General features: G+C 41.9%; 1 protein-coding gene across 2 annotated transcripts in view; it reads left to right on the top strand.

The window, feature by feature from the left end:
* Positions 1-11,510, top strand: part of REPS2 (RALBP1 associated Eps domain containing 2) — a 181,865-nt gene that overhangs the window by 107,266 nt on the left and 63,089 nt on the right. For both annotated transcript variants that reach the window (XM_014548040.1, XM_014548039.1), the window contains 2 exons: positions 4,354-4,399; positions 8,290-8,426. In XM_014548040.1, the coding sequence (XP_014403526.1) occupies positions 4,354-4,399; positions 8,290-8,426 (183 nt within the window). The remainder of the gene's footprint in view (positions 1-4,353; positions 4,400-8,289; positions 8,427-11,510) is intronic.

Here is an 11,510-nt window from a genome sequence, read left to right as displayed (position 1 = left end):
CCCCCCCCCCCCGCCGCATGAATTTTGTGCACTGGGCAACTAGTGTTAAGTAATAGAAAATGAAGATGAGCCGTGATTCCAAAAATGGTAGGAATTCTCAAGCCTAGTTTTGGCTTTTGAAATTGATTTGGATTCCTTTATCATGAGGAAAATGCTCTATTTGTGTAGGAGAAATGTCTGAGGCAGGTTCTTTGTAACCCTAATTTGTGGAGCTAAAGTGGATACATCCCAATTTTTGTAAACTTCATATTATGAAATTAGTAAAAACTATTTAATGTAGCGAGTTAAATTGCTGCTTCTCCAACAGCCTTTGAGGCTAATAACTCTTCCTGTTTTTTTTTCTCCATGAGCATCACGTGTTCTCTGGGGTGAGCTTTAGATATCATTGTTAACATTCCTTCATTGAATAGGATGTGGTGTCACTAGATAAAACCTCTCAGGGAGTGCCACATTGTGTGAAGTACATCCAAATTTGTTTCACATTCTGCCTGGGAGCATGCCATGTGATTCCTGATTAGTTTTCCCACTGCTGCCCCCTTCTGGAATCTATATGAGGGAATTGGATTCCCAGCAGGAGACATTGGAGTTTCAAGGTGATGGTTTCTAATTCTAGCTGTCTGTGCCACGTGGACAGTTCACCTCAGTCGAGTTGTTGCCTTTTTTTTTGAGAATTAAAGTTCAGGCTTGCATTCTTATCCCATAACTCTTTCCTGGAAATATGACATGCCTGGAGTATTCTAGGAAGTTGTCATTCTTCTTCCCTTTCCTAACTAAATGAGAAGCAATGACCCACCCGTTGGTGTCTGCCTGGGTTTCAACACAACATGCCCTCACCATTTTTGCAGATATTCACATGCTCTAAATGCTGAGCTTGACTTTCAGGGGCTCAGGGACTGATGAAAGACTTATGGAATAGTGAACTCCTGTGGAGAAACCTGTGGAGACTTACCAAGACATGCCTGGGATATGTTTTTGCAGGTGGGAGGAAAAGCATCTTTATGCCCTGCTCTTCCACAGTGGGTGGTAATAATAATCTATATGTATAAAAGGCTAAGTGTCTGTCTGACCGGTAGCTATGATGTGCACTGACTACCAGGGGGCAGAAGCTCAATGCAGGAGCTGCCATGACATGCACTGGCCATTTAAAAATAAACGGCACCACGGACCTGGCACTGACAAACCAACACTTGGCTTCCCCAAGTGAGACACAGGCCCCGCCACCACCCCAGAGCGACACCCCACCAAATCACAGCCAATGCTGCCAAGACCCCATGGTGCAAAATGCTGCCCACAGCCCAGCCCAGCCCGGAAATGGTGGCTGTGGGCACCGGATAATGACGTCACATAGCAACGCCCAGCTTCCTCTCCTTAGCAACTTCTCCTTGGAGTTTCTTTAGCCCAGAAACACGACTTGCTTTATAGCCAGGTGCATTTTACACTTTAACCAAATGTTTGTGAAGCGTTTTCATGTGCCTCATCTCATTTGATCCTCACAAAAGTCCTGGAGTAGGTAGATAGGAGACTCGATGGAATCCTATTTTCTTTTCATTAGCTGGAAAATGGAGATTTAGAAAGTTTAGAAACTTGACCCGACTGAAATGAAGTAAGAAATGGTGGGCCTTGAAAATGACTTCAAGTTTTCTCACTGCGCAGCATATAGTCAAACACTGCTGTAGTTAAATATTTTACCCTTTGTTCTCCCTGGGTGATCTATAATAATAACCTGCTTCATGTTGATATTTACTGCTGTGTTGCTGACAATTACCTGAAAGAGAAGTTGGGGTGCTTCACTGGGCTGGAAAAAGTTTAGCTAAATCAGAAAGCAGGTCTAATTAAGCAAGTTTATTCTATATATATGAAAGGCTAAGTTGGCTCGCACATGTGCAATACATATAAAGCTCTTGCTGGCGCCAATTGCATGCTTATGTTTTTATCTGTCACTGTCGATTGTGAATTTGGTTGACACTTCTATTATAGAGAAAGGGCGAATAGTGATATTAAAATATCTCTTCTAATTAATTTCCTTTCAATGTGCATGAATCTGTGCACCAGGACACTAGTAATAGTAATGGTGATGAAGATGACGATGTGCTGGGTTACAGATGGGGTGCGACTTTATTATCAGGGAATGGGAGTATCCCTTGTACATATTTTTTTCATATAACCTGACCCTTTTAATTTCGGAAAGCCTATATATCAGTGGAGTCTAATAGATTTCTTAGCTAACATTATATTTCAGCTAATTCAACAGAGCACACTGTACAATGGTGATCTTTTTCTTGATGTCTCTAGGTAATGCTGAGTGGATTAAGCCTGTTCATCCTCAAACTGGTGTAGTCTTCTGAATGCCGTTAGTGATTCTAGCAGCTTCCCCGATGGCCAGCTATCACCCCATGGTCCTATGGGATAGATCAGTTCTCTGTTTCCATTACCTACTCCCACCTGCCTTTCCTTTACTGTCCTAGAAGGAACTATATTTAAAAATGAGATTTCTAAACTTAAAAAATTTGGAAAACTGTACAACAGTAATATTTTGCAATTCTAAAATACATATAGTTGTTAAAGTACCTTTGATGCCTTGTCTCTTCCCGTGAGGAATGGCTGCATTTTTATTTTCCTCATCCTGTAGGCGAGGGAACTGAGGCTCAGAGAGCTAACAACTAGTGAGTGCCATGGCCAGGAGGAGCACCCAGGCCTCACGACATCCGAACTGGTCTCTAGTGCTCATTTGCGCCCCTCACCCCATCTGTCTATCTCTCACCAGCAGGGTTTACCCCGTTTCCACACCCATTCCTACCCCAGCAAAAAGACAAAGATAGTGTCAATTGACAAAAGAATTAACGGTCACCATCGTCTGGTTTGGTGAACAGTATTTTCACATGGCTGAGACTTCTACCTACATATTTGTGGAAAGCAGTGGGGCCTGAGGGAGAGGAGGGCCACAGAGCCGGAGCCTGCTGTGGGCAGCCTGCTAGAGGGTGGCCCCCAGCTCTGTGGTGAGTCTGCTCACACTTTCCACCCACCCCAAGACAGCCAGCTTGGCTGGAGGTCTCAGAGGCTCTCCTTAGGCTGTTTTCCTTTGATGCCTGGGGGGAATTAGTTTTTGTTGATAATGGGTAAGACAGGGCTCAGACTCTTCGGCTGCCCAGGCTTTCCGGAGCTCTGGCAGTGTTTCAGTGGTTTGAGTTGAAAGATGCTGTATTCTCACTACAACAAGCCAAAATATGTAGGTTGGGAGAAATGTACCTCTTCTGCAGCTGACCCCATGGAATGGGGATGCGTAATGCCAGTTTGCTTTGTGTCTTGTTAGCACTGTAGCTCCCCTTCTTATCTAACCCAAGGATTTTAATGGTCCTTGTAAATTCAGGCTGCTTCATACACAAGGAGGGTTTTATCTTTGAGCGATGTGAAAGAGGAGGAGATGATGCAGTGAGACATTTTCTTTCTGGAAGGATTTGTGCAAACAATAGATAAACTATATTTCCTTGTTCCTAGTTAGCAGCGCTTTTCCTGTGAATTTTTATGCCATTTTATGATGAAAAATTTGCAGTGCTGGCAAAATGTCAACTTTAGTGGTTTCTAAAGTTGACATTCATAGAGGATTGAAAACATCAAAAGGATATTAATGTTTTTGTAAATGTTTCTAATTACTCTCAACAAGTTGGGATGGGGAAGTAGGCTTTATGGGTGTCAGTAGTGAGCAAGTTAGTTTATGATTGAAATTTGATAAGGAAGGGTTGTATGGTAGACAAAATATTTTAATGATTTCATGCCATAATATTCTCTGTATAATTTGGTCATAGAGACATAGGACACAAGAATATTTTCTTTCAGGAAAAGCTGCTTGGCGCAGTGCAACTTACTTGTTGGAACTTTGATTTCTTCTGGTCATGCTGCTCTGGTAGTGTATTTTAAGAAAACCTTAACATATATAGCCCAATAGATTTCTTCCTAGCCTGCAGGGGAGACTGATTCAAAATGTATTACTAGGCTGTCATGATAGACCAAGAAATCCTTAAGTCTGAACCCTTCATTATGTACATAGATAACCCCTTGAGAAGGTTGTCTTTTTAGACTGGAATTTCTTTGTTAATCAACTTTGATTTGAGAATGGCTTCTTAGTGTTCTGAGGAAAGGAAAATATGTTGTTTTTTCTTTCCTTTCAATTGTGCCTTTAACTTTAGAAATAAATTTCTGAAATCATGGAACTGTGGAAGACGTCAAGTTCTCCACGTGGACACCTGTAGTTCACATTAACCTGTTGATGTGCTCTGTACTAGCCCAGGTGTTGTATATAAACCTGTTAACTGCAGAAATGAAACCCAAGCAAACAATAATCAATCTTTGTTTCAGCAACTCCTAAGGATTCCAACAGTCTCAAAGCAAGACCAAGATCCAGGTAGTGTTTGTTTAATTTCTACTTTAATGCCCTTTGTGCCTGTTTCAAATTAGAAATACAAACCCCCAACCCAAAGCCCAACCCACAATCTCCTTTTCCTTTTAATTTGAAAGTTAGACTATGGGTGAGTTCACTGTCATGAGGGGCCTGACTGGAGCATGCAGTGCTACTGGGAGACTCTTAGTTTCTGTGTTTGTTGGTGCTGGAAGACAGTAGCTGCTATGCTCTGGTCACTTGATATGAAGTGGCCTGTGTGATATGCCCCAGTTGTTGCAGGATGATAACGAGTAGGGGGAAGTAAAGAAGGAAGTAAAATTTAAAGGTAACTAACACTGAAATTTACTGTCATGATAAGGTGAACACCAAAAAGTAAGAAGTCTGGGGTCTAATCTAGAATAGGGAAATGAAATGCTTATGGTGACTCCAATGAGGTCTAAACCTTCAGGTAAGCAGTACTTATGGTCTGTTTCATCGTGTATTAGAGCCTCTTCTCAGCTTCACTGTTTTTCAATCACTAGAGGCTAGCAAAAGAGGGAGGGAGAGCCAGGGAGGCAGAGCTGTGGCTGACATGAGGCATCAGAAAGGAGGAGCAAGGACAAAACAGAAAGACTAAAAGAACCAATAGGACATCAAAGAGAGAAGATGGTATTGGGAGCCCTCTTCACCAGTAGATTGCAGTGTGAGATAGGATACTACATGTGTCTTTTCCAAGTTTTCCTTTGGCTCTTAGTGAATTTTTTTCTCATTTGGATACTAGACACATTCCTAAAAAAGTGAATTTAAATCTGATCATATTTTGAAATATTGATGTTTAAGGAAATCTTGTTTTCGTATTTACCGTATCCCTTAGTGTATCTTTTATGTCTGGATTTTCCAAATTGGAGTTTTGTTTCCTTTTATAGAAGGAGCAAATATATATATCATCCCTTTGAAAAAAATATTTTTATTGATTTCCGAGGAGAAGGGAGAGGGAGAGAGAGATAGAAACATCAATGATGAGAGAGACTCATTGATTGGCTGCCCCTGCAGACCCTTATTGGAGATGGAGTCTGCAACCCGAGTGTGTGCCCTGACCAGGAATTGAGCCGTGACCTGGTTCATAGGTCAATGCTCAATCTCTGAGCCACACTGGTGGACGAGATGAATGGATCTTTTGCATATTAGTCTGTAGGCTTTAGGATGTAGGACTAGTAACATTTATCTGCCTTTGTAGTTGGAAAAACCTTTCAACTGCAGAAATCTGCTTATGTGTTCTATGTTAACTGTAAATTGAACCTCAAAGTTTTCACTTCTGACTTCCTCTCTCTCCTAAAGTGAGTGAAATTACAAAATCTCATAGTTACGTATTTGATTATTAATCTCACTGGCTAAATTTTAATATATTATTCTTTTGGGGATTAGTCTGCTGGTCGAATTTGGATGTTTTTATTTCACTACTCCTATTTGGGTCTTTACTGAGACCAAGAGAATAAAATCATTTTTATCCTCCTTTTTAGAATAATAAAGCTTTGTAGAAATATAAGGGAAAGAGGGAAAAATCACCACTCGAATACTACTGTATTAATCATTTTTGATTCCCTGCACATTTATATTTTAATTGGTTGCAATCACAGTTTTTCAATATCACTTATTTGATATTCAGTTAACTTTCAATAACAAAATATAAATATACAGGTTATATATGGAAATAAAGTGGCATGAGATATGTGGTAAAGAGTAGTATGTTTAACTGTGTGTGTGTGTTTATTTCTTAAAGTATTACAAAGAGTATTACATATGTCTCCTTTTTTTCCCCCCTTGACATTCCCCCGGCTTCCCCTACCCCCCAGTGTCTTGTGTCCATTAGTTATTCTCATATGCATGCATATAAGTCCTTCGGTTTGTTGTGCTCCCCCCCCCCCCCCCACATTTTTCTTTATTTAGTGAATAATGTCACTAACGCTATATTTGGCATTAGAAGTTCTTTTAATTTCCAGCTAGGGTCTCTCATTTCTTTTTCATTTTTAAAAATATTTTTATTGATTTCAGAGAGGAAGGGAGAGGGAGAGATAGAAACATCAATGATGAGAGAGAATCATTGATCGGCTGCCTCCTGCATGCCTCCTACCGGGGATCGAGCCCACAACCTGGGAACGTGCCCTTGACCAGAATCAAACCCAGGACCCTTTAATCCCCCCCCCCCACATTTTTCTTTATTTAGTGAATAATGTCACTAACGCTATATTTGGCATTAGAAGTTCTTTTAATTTCCAGCTAGGGTCTCTCATTTCTTTTTCATTTTTAAAAATATTTTTATTGATTTCAGAGAGGAAGGGAGAGGGAGAGATAGAAACATCAATGATGAGAGAGAATCATTGATCGGCTGCCTCCTGCATGCCTCCTACCGGGGATCGAGCCCACAACCTGGGAACGTGCCCTTGACCAGAATCAAACCCAGGACCCTTTAATCAACAGGCTGACACTCTATCCACTGAGCCAAACCAGCCAGGGCTCTAATTTCCTTTTTAAATCAAGAGTTCCCATTTGAAAACTTTGTCGTTCTTTCAGATAAATTCCATTTTATTCTGGTTGAAAGTATTAGAGCATTCTTCCTGATGCTTTCTGCATGCCTTTGACTTGCCTGTCTTGCCAGTTGTGTGATAGGGACCACCCCAGAGCACATCACATGCCATTATGGTGGCTTTATTAAAGATCAAAACTTTGTATGGCAAACAAAACAGAAACCTTGAGGAACTCATTCAGGAAAACAAAAACTTGCTATGTGAAAACCAACTTTACCAAGAACTGAAGTTACCTAATAAAAATGGATAGATTCTAATTTCATAAGTGCCACTCTAATAGCTAAATAGCAAGAACAGTTTTCTGAGGCTAATTTGTCCCTAGGACATATCTTTGACTCAAAGGTCATTTTCTTTTTTTGACACAACGTCAGCTGAGAAGCTGAATAGAACAGACGTACATACCCATTCACTTCTTAGAAAATCATATTGGGAACTCATCCACAAGCCTATTCCTAAGCAATAGAATAATGTATTGAGTGGAATTAATTTAGAAAGTAAGTAGTCTCTAATAGTCTAGCTGCTATCACCAAAAGATTTCTTCCCTGGCTCATAGGCAGTATCAAAACATTTTTGAAATGGAATTTGGAAACAGATAGGGACTAGAGTTTAAATTGAACCTATGCAACTTTCTAGCTGTGTGACCTTTGGCAAATTATTTAGCTCATTTTTCTTTAAATGTCATTATTGACATTATGATCTCAGAAGTTGTCTAGGTAGCTACTGCCTTGTCACAAATTGAGGGAGGAAGTGAAGAGGAGGCTTTTGCTTTGAAAGTTTCCCCAAACCTGTATTTCTCATGGTAAGACAAACTAGACCCCTCGACCTGATTGGTGTGTGTTTTCCTTTCCTGAATTTCATTTGTGGCATTTTCCCTTGAACATTTGAGTCTTACTCTCAGCTTGTCTGTACCAATTCAGTATGTGCCTGTCATCACCTTTGCATGTAAACAGAAGAAAAGTTCTGCACTCAGTTAATAGCATGAAGCCCTTCTTCTAAAATAGGGAAGTACCTAAGCAGAAGGGTTTTCATGCTATTCTTATTAATAATTCCAGTAGAAACAGACTTTAATTTATAGAAAGTTTTTCTTTTCAGTAAATTTAGGTTTAAGATATAATAGGAGCAAAGATTTAAAAAGATTTTGATTCACGATTGGGGTTTGGGCATTGTGGCAGATAGGGCATCCAGGGGACAGTAGAATTCATGTTTGCTTTGGGAGCTTTTTAGTCCTTTGTAGTCACTTTGACTTTTGTGGGTATTTTCCATTTCAACCCAACTTCAGAGAGTAAAGCTTTGCTGCCTCCTTTCTGACTTTCCCTTATTTTGCTGCAGATCTTACTCTAGCACCTCCATAGAAGAGGCCATGAAAAGGGGCGAGGACCCTCCCACCCCGCCACCGCGGCCACAGAAAACCCATTCCAGAGCCTCCTCCTTGGATCTGAATAAAGTCTTCCAGCCCAGTGTGCCAGGTGAAGTTCCCCTCTGCACCCCAGCCCTTCCCTTTCCTGTTAGAGTCAGTGGATGGGTGTCTGCCACAGAGGCCTTTGTGAGCCCAGAAAATGAGCAGACCTGGCTGTTTCCCATCCCAGGAAAGTCTACACTTACTATGAGATTCTTGGGAGGGAAAGCAGTTCTAGGCAGATAGATATCACATGTGTCTGGAGCCTTGCCCACACTTGCTCTGGACCAAGAATTATGAAGTTCTGTACCAAGAGGATAAAAATGCTTCTCTCAGACAGCCCACTGAGTGTGTGGCTGGGGTCTTGTAATCTGCATCCTGGTCATTTGTATACAAGATTGTTATCTGTCATTTCCTCAGTTCTTCTGTGAAAGATCTGGGTGAGCAGTGCCTAGCCAGAATGCTTTGCATTTTATCCCTGTGGCGAAGATCCTGTGTCCTGTTGGGTTTAATGCTAAGGGGACTCTGCTTTCTAAGTCTGACTGATGGTTAGGTGGTAGGTGGTGGGGTCTAGGGTAAGGGCTCCTTCAGGTGGGATGCTCTTGGACTTCTGGGGCTGTGACTTTCTTGATCTAGCTGCTGTAGAGCTGGGCTGGAGTATGGGTGGTGTCAGAGGGGCCTGACTGTTCCCCTGGCTCCCTGTGAAGTGGAAGATTAGGGAACCTATGGAACAGAAGATGAGAATCATGCCTTTGCTTTGCTGAAGGTACTAGGATACAGCGCCATCTCAAGTGTTACTTTCGGAGCAGCAAGGGCCTTTCCACTGACTAATGTAGGCAAGCTATAAATACACTGATTTCCTGGACCTTTTTATACCTATGTGCATTTTAAATCAAGCCAACCTCATATGCTAATGATTTTCAGATTATTATCTTTTCTACTAAAGCAAGAAAAGACTCCTTGGCTCACACATTAGCATGACCTCTGTGTCCCGGCAGAGCTCAGCATGCTTTATTTGTTCTAATAAAGTACTCTCTTCACAGTAAAGTTATAGAATGTTTTTTAATATACTAGAATCTGGAGCTCTCTCTGAAATTTGATTCTCTGCCATGAGTTCATCAGATAAAAATTTGCCTTGAATTTCCCCCCATACTTTGATCCAAATTCTGGCATAATTTCATAGTAACTAGTATCTGGGGTGGGAGTAGCCATGGATGGTGATGCTATAAAAATTTTACATGACTGGTGGATTATGACCTAGAAGATTTTTTCTGTGGATGCAAGAAGATTAAAACAATCTGGGCAGCTGTCTCAATATGTTTTCTTTGCAAGGAGAGAGGCTAGAAACACAAGCATCTCACAGGCTGTGTAACTCCACAAGGAGTGCCAGCTGTTTGGAGAATGGATGTGCTGTGGCTTTTATGACATTGCATCCTAGAGAAGAAGAGACAAGACTGGACTCAGAGTCTTGCTCTGCTGCTTATTAACTATATGATTTTCATCAACTGGTTTAATCTTTCTGCATCTCGATTTCCTAATCTGTAAAATAGGGCCAATATCCAGAGAATTGGAGGGTTTGGGTGAGAATGAATATATATATATGCCTAAGCGACCGTTACAACCAGAATGACAGGTCAACCAGTCACTATGACACACACTGACCACCAGGAGGCAGACACTCAATGCAGGAGCTGGCCCCTGGAGGTCAGGGTGCTACCACAGCCAACCTCCCTTGGTCCCTTCCCCCTGCCAGCTGCAGTTTCTCCCCCCGAGCTGGCCCGATCGCCAGCCAGGCCTAGGGACCCCACCCATGCACAAATTCGTGCACCGGGCCTCTAGTAAATATATAATCCAAATAGCAACATGTTTGGCCCATAGGCACTCATTCCTGGAGCACACTGATGAGGGAAGGGAGTCTGAGAAGGATAAAGCCCTCTGACTTCCCTGACCACCTCCCCAGCGTGACAGTTCTGTGATTTGCCCCCCAATTGCATGCTGTAGTACTCCATTAATAACACACCTTTTCTTGACTTTCTTCCCTCCTGCCCTGTGTCACTTTCCCCACACCCAAATAAAATACCTGTTCCTAAGTCCCCATCTTAGGGGCTGCTTTTGGGAGAACCTGAATTAAGACAGCTTCTTTTTTTAAAAAAATATGTTTTTATTGTTTTCAGAGAGGAAGGAAAAGGGAGAGAGAGAGAGATAGAAACATAAATGATAAGAGAGAATCATTGATTGGCTGCCTCCTGCATGCCTCACACTGGGGATCAAGCCCACAACCCGGGTATGTGCCCTCACTGGGAATTGACCCATGACCTCCTGGTTCATAGGTCAACACTCAATCACTGAGCCATGACGGCTGGGCTCGAGTACAGATATTTTACCTCCTTGGTTAAGTTTATTCCTGAGTATCTTAATGTTCATGTTGCAATGGTAAATGGGATTGTTTTTCTAGTTTCTCTTTCTGAGAGTTCATTATTGGTATATAAAAATGCCATTGATTTCTGGGTGTTAATTTTGTATCCTGCTACATTGCCAAATTCATTTATTAAATCTCATCATTTCTTAGTGGAGTCTTTATGTGCAATATCATGTCATCTGTGAATAATGACGGTTTTATTTCCTCCTTTCCATTTTGGATGCCTTTTATCTCTTCTTGTCTGTTTGCTGTGGCTAGGACTCCCAGTACTATCCTATCTAATAAAAGACAAAAAGGGTAATTGACCGTACCTTCGCTATACTTCGCATTGGCTAATCAGGGGGATATGCAAATTAACTGTCAAGAAAGATGGCGGTTAACCGCCAAGAAAGATGGCAGTTAATTTGCATACATAGGTGCAATGATGGGAGGCGAAAGGGGAAGGAGGGAAGAATGGTGATCAGAAAACCAGGCGGCAGGCAAGGGGCCAAAGGCACGGCGGCACCCCTGGCACCGGGTGCCACTGTGCCTGCGGCCCCGTGATCTGCAATTGGGATCGGGATCGTGATTGGAGAGCCCGGCTGCAGGCAAGGTGGCACTCGGGCACCCCAGCATCTGACATGCAAAGGTCGGGAATGAAATGACTTTTCCCAACCACATCTGCAAATATCCTGGGGAAGGCATTACTGAAGAGTTCACAACAACTCTCTTACTTGGCAAGGAAGAAAACAGTTG

This window comes from Myotis brandtii, unplaced genomic scaffold, assembly GCF_000412655.1.
Source record: "Myotis brandtii unplaced genomic scaffold, ASM41265v1 scaffold490, whole genome shotgun sequence".
Classification (NCBI taxonomy): Eukaryota; Metazoa; Chordata; class Mammalia; order Chiroptera; family Vespertilionidae; genus Myotis; species Myotis brandtii.
This window is presented reverse-complemented; position numbering and strand designations above follow the sequence as displayed.